The 19,149-nt window shown below is 38.3% G+C and overlaps 1 protein-coding gene across 1 annotated transcript in view; it reads right to left on the reverse strand.

The window, feature by feature from the left end:
• The window catches only part of LOC127672702 (cytochrome P450 3A13), a 37,203-nt gene that overhangs the window by 1,336 nt on the left and 16,718 nt on the right, over positions 1-19,149 (reverse strand). Inside the window, exons 8-11 of the mRNA XM_052168014.1 lie at positions 16,470-16,597; positions 14,461-14,527; positions 3,575-3,735; positions 2,101-2,327 (exon numbers count right to left, since the gene is read on the reverse strand). Of these exons, the coding sequence (XP_052023974.1) occupies positions 2,101-2,327; positions 3,575-3,735; positions 14,461-14,527; positions 16,470-16,597 (583 nt within the window). The remainder of the gene's footprint in view (positions 1-2,100; positions 2,328-3,574; positions 3,736-14,460; positions 14,528-16,469; positions 16,598-19,149) is intronic.

Genomic DNA, 19,149 nt, shown 5'->3' on the forward strand with positions numbered 1-19,149 from the left:
TCCCATATTAACTTCTCATATACCCTCACCAACATTCTCTTCTTCCAAACTTGTCCCTTACCCACTTTCATGTCTGTTTTGTACAAGTCTTTCACAGGTGGCCACAGATTTTGTGTGTTCACGATGGTGATGGCCATGTTCTAACTAGAAGACACTGTTAGCACACCACCCCTATTCTTTCGCTCCCACAGTTTTTACCTCCTTTCATCCATGATGTTCCCTGGACCTATGAGTGATATGCCGTAGGAATTATACATTACAAGTCACAGAATAAAGTCAGAGGATTTGGTGCCAATACTGGAGATGTTTTCCTTTCTCTTCTCTGTTATTCTCTTTTCTACTTTCTTCCATTTATTCTTTCCCATGATGCCTACCTTCCCTTTCTCCCCACTTCTCTTCATCTCCCATTCTGTTCCAATTTCCCATCTTCCCTTCCTCCACCTTTCTTTTTCCTCCCTATCTTCCTTCTTTCTTTCTTTCTCATCCGTTTCCTTTCTTCCTTCTCCTCTCCTTTTGTTTCTTGCTCTTCCCTTCATTCTTAACTGGATAATTTAAGTTAGGTACTTTACAAAGATACACAATGCTACTCTAAAATAAGATAATCATTAATTTGTATCTCTGTGTGTTCCTTTGGGTATAAAAATCTAAGTGGACAGAAAATTTTATTCAAATTAGATACATGTAAATGATACTTAAGAGGAAAACACTGCTTTGTGGAAAAGTGGCAATTGCAAAGTAACTATGTATTTGTTTTTCTTTTTCTTTTCTTTTTATTAATTTTTTTATTTAATTTATTTACAGTCCAGATTTTATCCCCTTCCTGGTCCACCCTCTGATTGTGCCACATCATATACCTCCTACCCCATCTCCATGAGGATGTCTCCACTTCCCACCCCCACTCCACCAGACCTCCCCAACCCCTAAAGTCTCCAGTCTCTTAAGGTTAGGTGCATCTTCTCTGACTGAGTCCTCAAAAATTCTGATGTGTAGAGTATTGTAGTTTCACAAATGTAATGAGGGTTGTGGGTGTATGTGAATAAACACAATGTATGGGTGAATGGTTGCTGGTCACATAGAATTCCCTTAAAAGTGCCCTGAGTACTGATTTGTTACTTTGTCAAACATTCTCTGTTGTTGAAATTTTTCAACATAATGATTTATGGGTGTTTGGAGTAGTCCCTTATGTACAGTAAACACTTATTATATTATTTCATTATTAAATGAATATAACAGAAGTACAGTCTATCACGTGTATCACAAAAAATATAAGAAGTGGGATGGACAAAACTGGAAGAAACACAGAAACCACCTGGTCTAAAAGACAGAAGAACTATGAGTCCTAGTAAACTTCTTCAGCAAGTACTATATATACAGACTTAATGGTGTTCAAATTGTACATCATAGCCAACAACATAAGGTACCAGAAATCAGGAAGTGTACAATTAGATGCAATGACTGCCTAGATCCTGAGCCTTTAGGCTTGCCAGCCTTGCCCTAAAAATGTCATTCTTCATTTTGTTTGCCAATAAAATGACTAGAATGTAAAACTGTGACTGAACCTTGATCTTGGCTCCAGTTTTCCAGAAGAGCCCTCTTGAACTATCTTCAAAGAAGGATCTATCAGACTTCTAGACAGCAAGAGGCATGGCTTTGGAAAAATCAGATAGGATAAGATAGCTGTCCGGGACAACAGCAGAGGCAGGAGTGGAAGCGCCCATGGTCTCCTCTGTCCTTGACAGGGCTGCTCAAACCAGGCTCTTAGGTGATACCATTACAGTCACACTGGAGGACCTAGGAGGCAGTCTAGTCAAAAAGAAAATGTAAATGTTCTCTAAAGATAATAGAAACAGCCGAAAGAAGAGCAAGTTAAATCTAGGAATGAAAAGCCTAACACATAAAACAAGATAGTGCTGAGAAAACTGTGATGGAAGCTACTCATGTCTTAAAAGTTGGAAAAGATAGATGGATGGAGAGAAAGATGATAACCAGAAACACAGACCGGCTGTTATTGCTACTTATGTGTCTTCAATGTCAGGATTCAACACATCAAGACTGGCCTAGTCTGGGTCTGGGTAGTTTCTTTTTCCCAAGACCTTGTACCTTTCAGGGCGGAATTCCTCAGGCTCTGGCCAGTAATTCGGGTCTTTATGAAGAGCAAAGGTTGGTATCATCACCACAGTCCCTTTGTGAATGAACACCCCATTGATTTCAACATCTTTTTTACAGACTCTCTCAATTCTTCCAGCAATTGGATATAATCTGAGAGTTTCATTCACCACCATATCTAAATACTCCATCTGTAGCAGGGTATCATAGGTGGCAGGTGCCTGCAAAGAGAGACAGAGATTTTCAAAAATTAAGGAAGCTAACTTTCACCTGTGGAGAACTAAGTTATTGCACTACCCTAGAAAAACTCACATTGATGAAGGACCTTAGCATTTACAAAGATTTTTAATAACTGACATACTTTAATGTGCTTGATGCATCTTTAGTCAATGTAAGATAATTATTAAATACTAAAAGACTTTGTGACAATCCCAAACCCAGGACCTGAAATCATCATTATATGCTACGTTTTTTTTTATTTTGAAGAACTATGACTAACATGTCGTGATAATTAGAGTCACAAAAATTTAACATACACGGTTACAATTCCACAGAATACAATTCCACATATGTACTTGAAAGTATTAGAAACAACATAGGAAGAGAACAAATACCTATTGTATTTATTTGAAATTATCCTATATGGCCATTCTTTTGATTGTATATAAGGTTTGGAAGCATTGATAGGATAAAATGATAAATGATCTGAGGAGATAATAGTCTCTCCTGTATTAAAGGTGACAAAAGAAAAATACAAGCCATTGCTACCACAGTGCTCAATTTCAACCTTGTTAAAAGTCACAATAAGAACAGGATCCACCACTCAACCCACTCTCTGTCACTGGTCCAGCCTGCTGGTTGTTCATTCAGGGCTTGCCTATGATCTCTGAAGAGAGTGATAAACCAGATAGACTACCCCATAAACCAGATAACCTCCCAGCCCACAGTTTTGGCAGAACTATGAAGACCAATGTGTAAAACTTGTAACAATTACTATATTAGATTTTTGGGCAGACCATAAGATAGTATGACTTAGGAGTCACCTATGAGTTGAGAGAGATGTATATGGCAGTACTAAATCAATCTGCCTAGCCCAGTTCAGCCAAGGGCAGTCACACTCAGGCAACGAACAGTACAGTACATGTCATCAACAGAGTTTACTATCCAGACACTTGACTAACCAATGCTCACATTTCCAGATCACTATGATTTTGTGGATGTTTCTTGATAGTTTTGTGACAGACAAGCTAATCCCAGCATTTCTCTACAATGTTATTTTCATAAAAAGCATCATCTAATGGCTGCTTCTCATTCTTTACTCTTTTTAAAAACCTTCTTAAATAAAGATGGTGAAGGACTCAATGCTTAAAATTTTTGTTGAAAATTTCTCCCTGCATGGGTTAAGTGGTCATACATTCCAGTGCTTCTTCTCTTCCCTTCCTCCCTCCCTAGATTCAGCCCCCCTCACCTTATTGGGAAGAGCTGCATCAATTTCATCCTGTAGTTTCTTCTGTACATCAGGGTGAATGGCCAGCAAATACAAAACAAAGGAAAGAGCACTGCTAGTTGTCTCATAGCCAGCAAAAATAAAGATAACTGACTGCGCCACAATCTCCACATCGGATAATGCTAATGGGAAAGAGAACTCATTTTAATTAAGTTTATTTAGTGTGTGTGTGTGTGTGTGTGTGTGAGAGAGAGAGAGAGAGAGAGAGAGAGAGAGAGAGAGACAGAGAGAGACAGAGACAGAGAGAGAGAGAGAGAGAGAGAGAGAGAGAGAGAGAGAGAGAGAGAGAGAGAGTGCTATAGCACTCTTGTATGAGTCAGATTTGGGTCCCGGAGTTTGAACTCAGGTCTGTGGTTTGGCAGCAAGTGCCTCTTTCTTACGAGTATAGTTTACTAATATCACTGGCCCACTCGATACATTTTAGGTAAAGGAGATCAGTACTTTAAAAAATCATTATTTTGATGAAAACAACCCAACTAATACTGCAAATCCCTAAAAAGATTGTGAAAAAGCAATTCAGAGTCACTGCAGAGGGCTTCATTCTCACACTGGTCTGACAAGGGATTAAAATGGGAAAGTCATTTTTGTTGAGCTTCCCTAAGGTCTACACTCCTCTTGACCATCTCTGCATTCTGACATCCTCAATATCTCCCCAGATGAGAAATCTCAGTAGGAAGCATTACTGTGTAATGTATACAGTTTCTCCAATGTGCCCCATAGATAACTAGAAATATACCTTGTTTTGTTCAATTTTAATTTTGGATGTTTGTAAAAATTGAAATCATAACTGCTCAATTACTAACAAGCTGGCAACAATTTTTTTTAACATTCAGTCTACTCCATTTTAAGATTTTTGTTGTTTTACTTTACTTAAATGTGTGTGCATGCATATGTGCACTCATACACATAGTGTACATGTGTAGGATCCAAACATGGGTATGCAGTCGCACATGAACATAAACTCAGAACAGGACTTGGGTGTCTTCCTTCATCATTCTATGTGCCATTATTTTGGGATAGGGATTCTTACTGAACTAAAATCTCATTATTTCAGCTAGTTAGGCTGTCCACTGAGCTCTGGGTCCTTCTGTCTCCATTCTCCAATTTTGTGGCTATATAGGCACATGTAGCCATGACCTCAAGCTAAGTTTTAGACAGAATAATTTAATTTTTATGAAGAGAAAATACTATCATCCACCATCTTCACTCCTGGACAGACAAGACAGGCAACACCAGGTACACAGAGATATCCTGAGTTTAACATCGCTCGGGACACAGACTGCCAGGCTTCTGCCTGCACCCAAGGCCTGGGCAGCTCTGCAGGCCATCTGTGTACCAGCCCTGTCATGGGCCATTTGCTCTGAAGAGTGATGGGCACTTGGAAAGGGTCCCCTAGCATCCACGATCTTTGCTCGAGGGAAAATACACCCTGGAAAAAGCAAGATAGTAACCTTCTTTCATCAAATCCAAAAGAAGATAACCACTCAAATATAAAAATAACAACAAAAATGACAAGAAGTATTAATCACTATTCCTTAATATCTCTTAATATCAATGGACTCAATTCCACAATAAAAAGACATAGACTAATAGACTGGATACATAAACAGGACCCTACATTTTGCTGCATACAGGAAACACACCTCAGTGTCAAAGACAAACACTACCTCAGAGTAAAAAGCTGGAAGACAATTTTACAAGCAAATGGTCTTAAGAAACAAGCCAGATTAGCCATTCTAATATCAGATAAAATTGACTTTCAACCTAAAGTCATCAAAAGAGATATGGAAGGACACTTCTTACAAGTCAAAGGAAAAATCCACCAAGAAGAACTCTCAATTCTGAACATCTATGCTCCAAATACAAGGGTATCCTCATTTGTAAAAGAAACTTTAGTAAAGCTCAAAGCACACATTGCACCTAACACAAAAATTGTGGGTGACTTCAACACTCCACTCTCCTCAATGGACCGATCAGGAAAACAGAAAATAAACGAGACACAGTGAAATTAATTGAAGCTTTGGACCAATTGGATTTAACAGATATATAGAGAGAACATTTCATCCTAAAGCAAAAGAATATCCCTTTTTCTCAGCACCTCATGGTACCTTCTCCAAAATTGACCATATAATTAATTGGTCACAAGACAGACCTCAACAGATAAAACAAGACTGAACTAATTCCATGCCTTCTATCAGATCACTATGCAGTAAGAGTGGTCTTCAATAGCAACAAAAGCAACAGAAAACCCACATACGCATGGAAACTGAACAATACTCTCCTCAATGATATCTTGGTCAAGGAAGAAATAAAGAAAGAAATCAAAGACTTTTTAGAATTTAATGAAAATTAAGGCACAGCATACCCAAATTTATGGGACACAATGAAAGCAGTGCTAAGAGGAAAACTCATAGCCCTGAGTGCCTCCAAAAAGAAACTAGAGAGAGCACACACTAGCATCTTATCAGAACACCTGAAAGCCCTGGAACAAAAAGAAGCTATTTCACCCAGGAGGAGTAGAAGACAAGAAATCATCAAACTCAGGGCTGAAATCAATCAAGTAGAAATAAAGAGAACCATACAAAGAATCAACAAAACCAAGAGCTGGTTCTTTGGGAAAATCAACAAGATAGATAAACCCTTAGCCAGACTAACCAGAGAGCACAGAGACAGTATTCAAATTAACAAAATTAGAAATGAAAAGGGAGATATAACAACAGAAACTGTGGAAATTCAAAAAATCATTAGATCCTACTACAAAAGCCTATACTCAACACAAGTGGAAAATGTGGAGGAAATGGACAATTTCCTAGACAGATACCAAATACCAAAATTAAATCAGGATCAAATAGATCATCTAAACAGCGCCATAACCCCTAAAGAAATAAAAGTGGTCATTGAAAGTCTTCCAACCAAAAAAAATGCACAGGACCAGATGGTTTTAATACAGAATTCTATCAGATCTTCAAAGAAGACCTAACACCAATACTCTTCAAACTATTCCACAAAATAGAAACAGAAGGAACACTACCCAACTCTTTCTATGAAACCACAATTACGCTGATACCAAAACCACACAAAGATCCAACAAAGAAAGAGAATTTCAGACCAATTTCCCTTATGATTATTGATGCAAAAATACTCAATAAAATTCTTGCCAATTGAATCCAAGAACACATCAAAACGATCATTCACCATGATCAAGTAGGCTTTATCCCAGGGATGCAGGGATGGTTCAATATATGGAAAGCCATCAATGCAATCCACTACATAAACAAACTCAAAGAAAAAAAACCACATCCTTTCATACTAAAAGTCTTAGAAAGAACAGGAATGCAAGGCCCATACCTAAACATATTAAAAGCAATATACAGCAAACCAGTAGCCAACATCAAACTAAATGCAGAGAAACTTGAAGCAATCCCACTAAAATCAGGGAATTCATGAAATTCTTAGGCAAATGGTTGGAACTGGAAAATATCATCCTAAGTGAGGTAACTCATTCACAAATGAACACACATGGAATGCAGTCACTGATAAGTGGATATTAGCCCCGAAGCTCTGAATACCCAAGACACAACTCACATATCAAATCAATCTCAAGCAGAAGGAAGGAGAGGGCCCTGGTCCAGGAAAGGCTTGATGCAGCATTGTAGGGGATTACCAGGACAAAGAAGTGGTAGGGGGTTGATGGGGAACAGGCTGAGGGAAGAGGACTTATGGAACTTATGGCAAGGGGGGGGGGGACTGGGAAAGGGAAAATCATTTGGAATGTAAACAAAGAATATAGAAAATAAAAAATAAATAAGAAATAAAAAAGAGAGAAAATACTATCATCCATTTCACTTAGATGAATAAGATTTTCCAGGGTGAGGGAAATAGTTCAATGAGTAAAAGGATTTGCTTTGTAAACATGGGGACTTTAGTATGAATCCCCAGCACCCACATAAAAAGCTTGAAATGTTTTGAATGAGTATGCAATAGAAAAGCTTGAGAATACAGAACATGAGCATATCCATGAACTATACCTGTCCTAACGAACCTGAGGCGATAGGACTCACAGTATGGTGTATAGACCAGTAACAACAACTGGAAGGTTCTTGGCAGTATCAAAAGCTCCCCACATCTCCCTGGTCAGTATGTGAACTTTCAAGAGCTGTGGTATTTATATGTATAATCTTCTGGATAAACAAGAAATGCCAGTCTTTAAAATGTGCAATTCAGAAATCAGGAGAGCTGCAAAGAAAAAGGACTGGCCATGGAGTATTGAGTGATGGGCTGGAGAAATGGCTCCGCCTATTAGGAGAGCAGGCCATTCTTGCAAATGGACTGACTTCAGTTGTGGGCAGCTCAAACTGCCTATAACCCCAGCCCCAGGGGATCTGATACCCTCCTCTGACCTCCCAGGTACCTAAACCCATGCAATCTCACAGACAGGCAGACATACACTCATATAAATTAGAAAATAATTCTTGTAGTTAAAGGGTAATGACTAGCATGCTGATAAAACTCATTATATGAGTAGTAATAGGCTTTCTACTAAAATACTACTATTTGTTGTTACTTTGAAAATATTGCCAGCAGCTAGCAGCATGGGGAGGAGTGAGTACTCGAAGCTGACCAGCACCCAGCTAATTTCAGGGAGGTTCTCAAGTAAAGGCCAGTGTGAGAATATCAGCCTGGCAATGCAGGGTCTGTGTCAGCTACCTTATCATTTGTATTCTTGACTTTGGTATCTGTGGCCTGTTAAGACACTTTGTGAACTTTCCAATTAAGAGATTAAAAATAATTTCTTAAGTCCTTATTGATATCTGAAGATCATATTTTGTTAGACCTTGGTGTGGAACTAAAGAAGTAAACGTTATTCAAATGAAGTCTCTATGTACTAAAACAAAATGTTCTCTTTTTTTCACTGCATGGGTATTTAGTCTTTTCCTACAAGAATGTGATTTATGTAAACATGCTAATGTGAAATCTGTTTATGTACTTTTGGAAGACCGTGGGCTTGCTGTGCTCACCTGTGTTTTAAAATTAATATTGTCTAAGCACAAAACAGGATAATGACTAACAATATTTTAATAAATATATTCTTATTAGAGAATTTTTGACTAAATCTCAAATGGAAGAACCCTCACCAGCAACTAAACTGCATCTGTGGAGTGCTGTACCCTGAACTGTGAATTGCAGCCCTGTTCCACAAAACCCAAGCTTTTGACTAAGGCTGAACTTGGACCAAGCAGAACTGTCTTTATGTGTTTGCTCCTTATTTGCATGACTCTTCTTTACAAAGCAGGGACTACAACACAAATTGCATGCACAATGACTCATGTTAACTTATTATAATATATAAACTACCCAGTCAAGTCTAAACTTGCCCACAATCATGTGGTATAAATCACAAGCAACGAAACTATACATAATGACACTCATTTTCCAAGTTCTTTGGAGTTCTTGGAAGTGGAGACTCCCTCAGTACATTAACCTATACTTCATATAGTAGTCTAGTTATTTCACTTCCCCTCTTACCCCCTTACAGTTCACTCAATAAACTATTCTTCCTGTTTGGTCCAAATGGTGAATTCATTCACTCCCAATTCTTTCCTCACTATCATTGACAGAGAGAGAGAGAGAGAGAGAGAGAGAGAGAGAGAGAGAGAGAGAGAGAGAGAGAGAGAGAGAGAGAGAGAGAGACAAAGACAGAGACAGAGACAGAGACAGAGACACCCAGACTCAGAAACACAGAGAAACAGAGACACACGGAGAGAGAATGAACATGGGAGATTATATCATTGAATGTGGATACAGAAATGTTTTTGTCCAATCCCATAGCCCACTTAAATGTCAGATAGGCACAGAGGCCTTGCATGTAATTCTAACCTCAGAAGATAGACATAGAGAATTATAAGAGCAAGCTGGCTCGTGAGACTAGTCAAATCTGTTAGTTCTTGAGTTTCATTGAGAGACCTTGCTTCTGGGATTAAGATAGAAGAGCAATCAAGCATGATCCGTGACATCAACCCTATGCCTCCATAAACAGACACACATCTGTGGGTCTATACACCAGCAAACAATATACACATATTCATATCTCTCTATATATTTCTCTCTCTTTCTCTCTCTCTTTCTCTCTCTCTCTTTCTTTCTCTCTCTCTCTTTCTCTCTCTCTCTCACACACACACACATACACATACACACATTCATATCTCTCTATTTCTCTCTCTCTCTCTCTCTCTCTCTCTCTCTCTCACACACACACACACACACACACACACACACACATTCATATCTTTCTCATACATACAACATACCCTCCCTCTCATGTTGCCATTCTGAGCCACTTCACTCGCCCTCAACATGAGTTGTAGGAACTGAACACAGATTCTCACATTGCAAGGCAAGCACACTACCCACTGAACCATTTCTCCTATTACCTTCATCACTGGGAGTTGAAATTTCATTTCACACTGAAATTGGAACCTTTGAGCAAATATGATATCAGACCTATATGGAAAATTTTAACAGAAACCTGAAATGCCTTGCAACAGAAAGAAGAAAGCGGGTTTAGGAAGATATAGAAATGACACAGAATACTTTGTGTTGCTCTGGTGTGGTATATCCGTAAGTACACATTTGTCAAATCCACAAAATGGACAAGGTCAAGAACAAACCCTAACTGTAACTATGAGATTTCAGTAATAATATGGACACGTAAGTTCAGTGTTCATAAGATGCATATTCTATTGGTGAATGTTAAAAATGGGAGAGTGTCAAAAATCGATAGCCCTCCTTTATATAAGCAATAAATGGGCTGAGAAAGAAAATAGGAAACAATACCCTTCACAATAGCTACAAATAATATAAAATATCTTGGTGTAACTCTAACGAATCAAGTGAAAGACCTGTATGATAAGACCTTAAAGTCTCTGAAGACAGAAATTGAAGATGATATTAGGAGATAGAAAGATCTCCCATGTTCATAGACCAGTAGGATTAACACAGTGAAAATGTCCATCTTACCAAAAGCAATCTATAAATTCAATGTAATTCCCATCAAAATTCCAACACAATTCTTTACAGACCTTGAAAGAGCAATTCTCAATTTCATATGAACACAAAAACAAAAACAAACAAACAAAAAACCAAAATCCCGGGATAGCTACAAACACTCCTGTACAATACAGACTTCTAGGAGCATCACCATCCCTGTCTTCAAACTGTACTACAAAGCAAAAGTAATAAAAATTGGATTGCATTGGTATAGAAACAAAAAGATTGATCAATGGAATATAATTGAAGACCCACAAATAAACCCACACATGTACAGACACTTGAATTTTGACAAAAAAGGCAGAACTATATAATGGAAAAAAGAAAAGTATCTTTAACAAATGGTGCTGGTGTGACTAGATGTCCTCAGGTAGAAGAATACAAATAGGTCTGTATTTATCAACCTGCACAAAACCCAAGTCCAGGTGGAGCAAAGGCCTCAACGTAAAACCAGATACACTAATTCTAGTAAAACAAAAAGTGAAAAATAGCCTTAATGCATTGGTACAGGAAACAACTTCCTGAAAAGAATACCAATTGCTCAGGCAACAAGATCAATAATAAGTAAATGGAACCTCATGAAACTGAAAAGCTTCTGTAAGTTAGAGGAAACTGTCAATAGGACAAAATGGCAGCCTACAGACTGAGAAAAGATTTTCACTAACCCTATATCTGACAGAGGGCTAATATCCAAAATATATAAAGAATTCAAGAATTCAAATAATCCAATTTTTAAAATAAGGTACAGAACTAAACAGAATTCTCAACAGAGGAATCTCTGATGGCCGAGAAATGCTTAAAGAATTGTTCAATATCCTTAGATATGTCCTCAGGGAAATACAAATCAAAATGAACCTGAGATTCCACCTTACAGCAATCAGAATGGCTAAGACCAAAATCTCAAGGGACAGTGCATGCTGGCAAGAATGTGAAGCAAGGGAAACGCTCCTCCATTGCTGGTGGGAGTGCAAACATGTACAATCACTCTGGAAATCAATCTGGTTATTTCTGAGAAATTTGCAAATAGGTCTGCCTCAAAACCAAGCTATACCTCTCCTGGGCATATACCCAAAAGATATTCCACCTTCCACAAGAATACTTGCTCAACTATGTTCATAGCAGTTTTATTCATAATAGCCAGAAACTGGAAACAACCTAGATGTCCCTCAACTAAAGAATGGATAAAGAAATTGTGGTACATCTATACACTGGAATATTACTAAGCCATTAAAAACAAGGATATCATTAATTTTGTAGAAAAATGGATAGAACTAGAAAATATCATCCTGAGTAAGGTAACCCAGACCAAAATGTACATGCATAGTATGAAGACACTTATAAATGGATATTAGCCACAAAATACAGAATAGCTATGCTACAATCCATATACCCAAAGAAGTCAAATAACAAGGAGTGCCCAGGGGTGGTTGAATCTTTCTCAAAAGAAGAAATGAAATAAATATAAGAGGTAGGTGGAGGGAGGGAACTACGTGGGAGAGGGGATGGGGAGGGAAGCAGAGCAGATAGGGGGATCACATTTAGGAGAGCAGGGGAGAAAGAATGGAAATTGGTGAGGGTGAGGCATTTCTAGGACATGCCAGAGACCCAAGTTTGGGGTGGGGAGAGGCCCCAGGGTATCTATGGAGGTGAGTCTAGCTGAAACTCCTAGAAGTTGGGGATATGGATCCTGAAGATGCCACTTCCTGTAGCCAGACAGGACTCTCAGTGGAGAGATAAGGACAGCAACCCATCCACAAAACCTTCTACAAAAAATGTGTCCTGCCTTCAAGATGTGCAGAGACGAAGACAGAACAAAGAAGGAGGAAATGTCCAACCAATGACTGGCCCAACTTGAAACCTGTCCTTGCCGGGCAGTGGTGGCGCATGCCTTTAATCTCAGTACTTGGGAGGCAGAGGTGGTTAGATTTCTGAGTTCAAGGCCAGCCTGGTCTATAGAGTGAGTTCCAGGACAGCCAGAGCTATACAGAGAAACACTATCTCAAAAAAAAAAAAAAAGAAAAGAAAAAGAAAAAAGACTAAAAAGAAAAAGAAACCTATTCTGTGGGCAAGAACCAACCCCTGACACTATTAATGATACTGTTATACTTGCAGTCAGGATCCTAGCATAACTGTCTTCTGAGAGGTTCACTCAACAGCTCACCAAAACAGATGGAGAGGCCCATAATGGAAGGAGCTCAGGGAGTCTTATGGAAGAGGTGGGGGAATGATTGAGGGACCCAAAGAGGACAGGGACTCCACAGACAGACCAACAGAGTCAACTAACCTAAACCTTTGGGGGCTCCTAGAAACTGAACCACCAAAGAGCAATCATGGGCTAGACCACACACACACACACACACACACACGCACACACACCACTGCAAATATGTAGCAGATATGCAGCTTGGTCCTCATGTGTCCCCCAACAACTAGAGTAGAGGCTATTCCTAAATCTGTTTCCTGCCTATAGATCCCGTTTCCCTGAGTTTATCTGGCCTGAGTGAGAGAGGATGCACCTAACCCTACAGTGACTTGATATGCCAAAGTGAGGTGATGGGAGACATGCTCTCCATTCTCAAAAGAAAAGGAAGAGGAATTGGAGAAGGAGCTGTGAGAAAAGGAAGCTAGTAGAGGAGAGAGGAGCTGATATTGGGATGTAAAGTGAATGATTTAATCAATTAATTAATAATTATAATTAATAAGTTGTTGGTAAATATCTATAACAAATTATAATTATTAATTAATTAATTAAAAGGGAGGGCATGATAGTCCAGCAAGATGGCTCAGCAGATATAGGGCTGAGCCCAATGAACTGAATTCCATTCCATGAACCCATAGGATGGAAGGACGAGACAGTCTCATGTAAGTTGTCCTCTAAGCTTCACACTCACACCACTGTATGTGCATGCCCAGACACAAACACAAACAAAATAAGTGAATGTATAAGATATATTCTAAAAAGAATATAAAGTGTAATGTGGGAATATATAAAGTGCCTTTATATATTCAGCTGAAATTGACTATATGCCTGTAATTTCTCTAAACCTTGTTAACTACATTTTAAATGAAACAAAGAAAGCAGGCAGCTTGTCCCTCTCTTACATGGAGCACCACTCATAGCTGCATGGGAGATGGTGGAATTAGAAAGCCATCTTTCTTCAACCATCACAGCAATGGTTTCCTCAAAAGCCATCCATGACGGGAAATGAGTAGGTAAAAAACTATGAAGGGAAGTTGTATATATGCCTAATACCAAGTTTTCTCCACACATTCCTTATCAACTAGACAAAAAACCAAAGCTTGACTGTAAATCAAGTGCTGGGTAGACTAGCACTTCCAGTGACCATCACCACTGTGGGACTATACCTGCTCACTGGATGTCTAGATGCAAATCTTTAGGGACAACTTCTGACTCCATGAGTCTAGATGAGGCTAAGATGGTATTTATTCTAAGATGGTACAAGATCTAGGGACCACTGATGACCTGAAGTATATGCTATAACTGACCTTCAAGCCTTGAACACAATAATAATCCTGTGATTCTGTAACGTTCTTCCGGCTGCTGTATATGCTGTCTACATCTTTGGGTTGGGTTGGGTTGGATTGGGTTGGGTTGGGTTGGGTTGGGTTGGGTTGGGTTGGGTTGGGTTGGGTTGGGTTGGGTTGGGTTAGGTTGGGTTTGGAAAAGTTGTAATTGTTTGATTTCATATTCATTTACTTGAAAAGGCCCCTGCATATTTCTAGAACAGACTCCCAACTCTGAGGCTCCCCATCATTAAATGTAAAACATCCTTGCTTACCTTTATGAGAGTCTTTGATTTTGGAATTCTGGGAGTTTATCATCAACTGAAGAAAATCAACTCTTTGCTGAAAGAAAATAATTTTGAGAGATGTAAAGTCAACTGAGAAGTGAGGGTGAGTCAAGTTCAGAACTAGCAACCATTCTGAGAATAGTGTCCAGAAGTCCAGACATTATTTAAAGTCCAGAAGTCTGACTAGAGTTCCCAAAATCAAAGATAAACAAAAATATACATATGGACACTTTGGGGAAAACTTTCCTGAGTGAACACTGGCTCTTGGCCCAATAACTTTGGTCCCTCTTCCCTTTGACATCTTTGGGTTGATTTGGGTTGGGTTGGGTTGGGTTGGGTTGGGTTGGGTTGGGTTGGGTTGGGTTGGGTTGGGTTTGGAAAAGTTGTAATTGTTTGTTTTCAATTTGGAGACATATTCATTTACTTGAAAAGCCTCCTACATATTTCTAGAACAGACTCCCAACTCTGGGTTCTGAACAGTCCTGGCCAGCTCCTTCCCTTCACATGTATTTTTACACAGGAAGAAGTAGGCTTTGATCTTTTATCTGTCTATCTCAGTCTCAAACCATTGTCCCTATAGATGAAACTTGTTCCATCTCCAGATTCCATCAATAGTTTAGGGGAGAATATCTTTAAATGTTCTACACAACAAGCTAGAATTCTATGATCCTCGGCAATAGTGGGGTACCCAATCCTGCTCCCCTTCCTTACTCCTTAGTCCATCTGTATGCAGCAAAGTCTGACTACCCAGAGAAGCACTATGGCACTCTAAGTCAGGAGGGGCTCAAACTTAATTCAGACCAGCCAGATTTATAGACATATGCTTGTTATCACAACTACAAAAGCAGAATCACTGAGAGATGCAAATTTAGGTTCCATAGCAAGACTATTTCTCAAAACAATAAAAATTAAAAATAAAGTAGATTAAACTGGGACAGGTAGAAAAATATTACTTTTTTGAAAATGTATAATATGATAAACTTGGAAATAAAGTGACTTCTTGCCAGTGTGAGGTCCAGGGACTTAATGGAAAGAAATGTTTAAGCAGAATCACTGTCCTTTTAGGAAAGGGAAGTGGTGAATTGTGTCTATTTTTTTAAGTTACATTTACTGATGCATTTTAAAATTATACATGACAATTGAACAAACTGAAATTTTGATGCAGGTATACAGTAAATGTTGCTTAAATTGGGTTAAACATATTTTTCTCAACATCTATTATTCATTATTAATGAGAACTTTCAATATCCACTCCTCTATAGCTTTTGGAACTTTTTATGTGGATTCAGTAAGCATGGGAATACAGATGTCTCCCACACGAACTTATTTCTTCATATGACTAGCACATGAAAGTTCTATTTTTAATGATTTGCTTTTTTTCCTCTGGTGTGAACTAAGATCACAGAAAACTTAATCCTTGAAAGAAAGAAGTCATTAATAAGGGTTTCTCTGGTTGGGAATCTCCTGATCCAACATCAAAATCATAAACCCTATTCTCAATATGCCACTCTATAATAAAATTAAGCAAGATACCTGGCAACTTGGATCATTGTTCAAGGATGACACATTTGCTAACCACGTGCTAACATCTTGGTTTTATCCCTGACACTAAAAAAATAAAAAACTTTATTTTCTTAATTCTCCTAACTTACTCCCCACAAATTGCATGCAAAAAAAAATCTCTTTTTCCTGGTATTCAGTGAAGTCCTTGCCTTAAAAATATTTCTGTGTCAGGCATATCATTTAATTGTAAATACTTTCTCTGGCTCATTTTATTTTTCTATTCCCAATCTCTACACTCTTCACTGTTTTCAAACTATCCAAATTCTCCTATCGTTAACCTTCAATCCTCCACCTGACTTTTAAGGATACAGAGGAAGTAAGTGTGTGTGTGTGTGTGTGTGTGTGTGTGTGTGTGTGTGTGTGCACATGCATATTTGGTTGATAAAGAGAATTGGAAAGATAATAGTCCTCACGTGATCACGATCAGTTATTACCTTTTCTTTCTCTTTCATGCGGTTCTCTTTCATTTTTTCTACTGAAGTTTTAAAAAAGTTTATGACATCTCTTGGAAACAAGGAGACATCTAGTGCTTCAAATACTGGGGTAAGGAATGGAAAGAGTGCTAGAGGGGAAAAAAAGAGAAACCATAATGAAAATACAAAAATATACCTGGAGAAGTTATACACAATCTGATAATCAGAACAGTAAGTGATCAGGATCCCCACTGAGATACGTTCCCTCTTGCTCAGGTTCCAGACCACTTGCTGGAAAAGGGTATATCAATGCATTGCCACCAACATAGAAGTGATATAGATTATTCTTGCTGCATAGTTTCAGGGTTAAATTCCTTTACTTCTCACCTTTTACATATCGGACTAAGGGAGACTGAGGGTTGTGAGTTTTGTTGTTGGTTTGGCTTGGTTTGTTTTTTTGGTTTTTTTTTGTTTTGTTTTGTTTTGTTTTGTTTTGATAAATCAGGCTTTAGCCCAGTGCTATACTTAATAAGGTGATCAAGGAAGAGCTTTTAGAGGTGGAAAGATGACTCAGTGGGTAACGTGCTTGCCTTTCAAATGTGAGAATCTCTGTTCGGCTCCTACAACTCATGTTAGGGGCAAGTGCAGTGGCTCAGAATGGCACTGGGAGAGGTAGAGAGAAGGAATTCTGTAAGCTCGATGGTCACTTAGACCAGCCTACCTAGTGACGTTCCATGCCAATGAGAGAGCCTTAATAAAAGGTCTGAGGTTTTCTTCTGAGGTTTACCTCTGTATATTTATGTGCACCCATATATGCAAGTACCTACCCACACATGCATATATACACACAAAAACAATAATGATGGTGATGATGATAATAACTTTAACCAAAAACACACCCAAAAAAGGTTCTTGTAAGATAGGTGCAAAGCAATACTCAGAAGAGAGGTTATAGTTGTTAAAGAAAAGCTGGCCTCACATGCCAACACTTTCTAGCATGTTCACTAAAAGAAAAGAGAAAACACAGTTCGAACAGAGAGGCTGGATACTACCAACCAAAGTGCAAACGAATGAAATAAAAAGCATGAAGGAAATCAACGAAAACAAAGATGCTTCTGTGAAAATATCTTCAGAGTTAGCAAAGTGTTAGCTGGGATTGTTCTAGAAATTGAGATGACTCAGATTACTAGCATGCATAATGTAGTGGGAGGGGGATAATGTTATGAAAAACATAAGGGCATATAAATGAATTCTATTAATAAATGGAGGGCTAGAACAATAGCCTCAATTATGTAACTTAGCTAGAATGTACAGATTCCTAGAAGTTCACAAACCATAGGAGCTGCCTCAAAAAGAAATGCATACCATGAATAATAGACCTGTGGCAAGAGATGTTATATGCTACACAGGAGGTACACTGAAACCCATAGCATCTCTCACAGTCTAGAGTAAATGGAGTACTATGATAAAAGCATATTATCTTATAAATATGTTCCTGGATCATATTGAATCTTTGCCTTCTCCTACCTTGCCTTATGTACAGAATTAAAAGTATACCAGGTTTTAAAAAAAAACATGCTGTCTACAAGGAAAGCCTAAGACCAAAAGGTTTCAATACTGAATTTTACCAAATGTTTAAAGAAAAGAACATTCCATTTCTTCCCAAACACTTCCAAAATATAGAAAGACATGAAAGTATCTCCAAAATTCTCAGTAAGATAAGTAGTGCCTCTAATATTCAGACCAGACAGAAATATCACATGAAAACTACAAATAAACAACACTTAAAAATATGTAAAAAGAAGATTTCAACATAACATTAGTCTACTGAACCTAGTGACTATAAAAGAGGTATATTACTCTAACTAGGTAGTAGTCACCTCAAGGATGCTCTTATATACAACTGAGCACATCAATGCAAATGAAAAATGATAAAAAACAGATGAAGAAATATAAACAATCTTTGAGAAAAGCCAATACCCTTTTATGACAAAACGCAGTTCCTTCAGCACTCTGTATTAGACATTACTATACAACTCTGCACTTCTTCTCAAGTATACATCCAAAACAACTTAAAGTGTGTTCAGACACAAATGTGTGTATGAGTGTTCATAGCAGCACTGTTCCCAAAAGCCAAAAAGTTAAAACATTCCAAATGTCCACCAGTCACAAATAAATAGAACATGTCATGTTCTTACAATGGGATAAGATTCTGCCGTAGAAAAAATTAGGTACTAATATACACTTCAAGATGCATGAACTTTTAAAGCATACTAATTTGGAAGCCAGACATAAAAGGTAATAGATTGTACAATTTACTCATATAAAGTGCTCAGAATAGGCAAATCTACACTGTTAGAAAGTAGACTTACTTGTTGCTTATGCATGAGGAAGGTAAGAAATTGGTCATTAAAAGTACAGAGTTTCAGCTGGGAGGCGGTGGCACATGCCTGTAATCCCAGCACTTTGGGAGGCAGAAGCAGGCAGATTTCTGAGTTCGAGGCCAGCCTGGTCTACAGAGTGAGTTCCAGGACAGCCAGGGCTATACAGAGAAACCCTGTCTTGAAAAAACCAAATCCAAAAAACAAAACAAAAAAGCAAAAGTACAGAGTTTCTAGGATAACAAAGATGTTCCACAGCTAACAGTGATAGCTGGAAATACTTTAAATATACTGAAAACTAAATACTGGTCTGTCTACAA

This window comes from Apodemus sylvaticus, chromosome 22 (assembly GCF_947179515.1).
Source record: "Apodemus sylvaticus chromosome 22, mApoSyl1.1, whole genome shotgun sequence".
NCBI classification, from domain to species: domain Eukaryota; kingdom Metazoa; phylum Chordata; class Mammalia; order Rodentia; family Muridae; genus Apodemus; species Apodemus sylvaticus.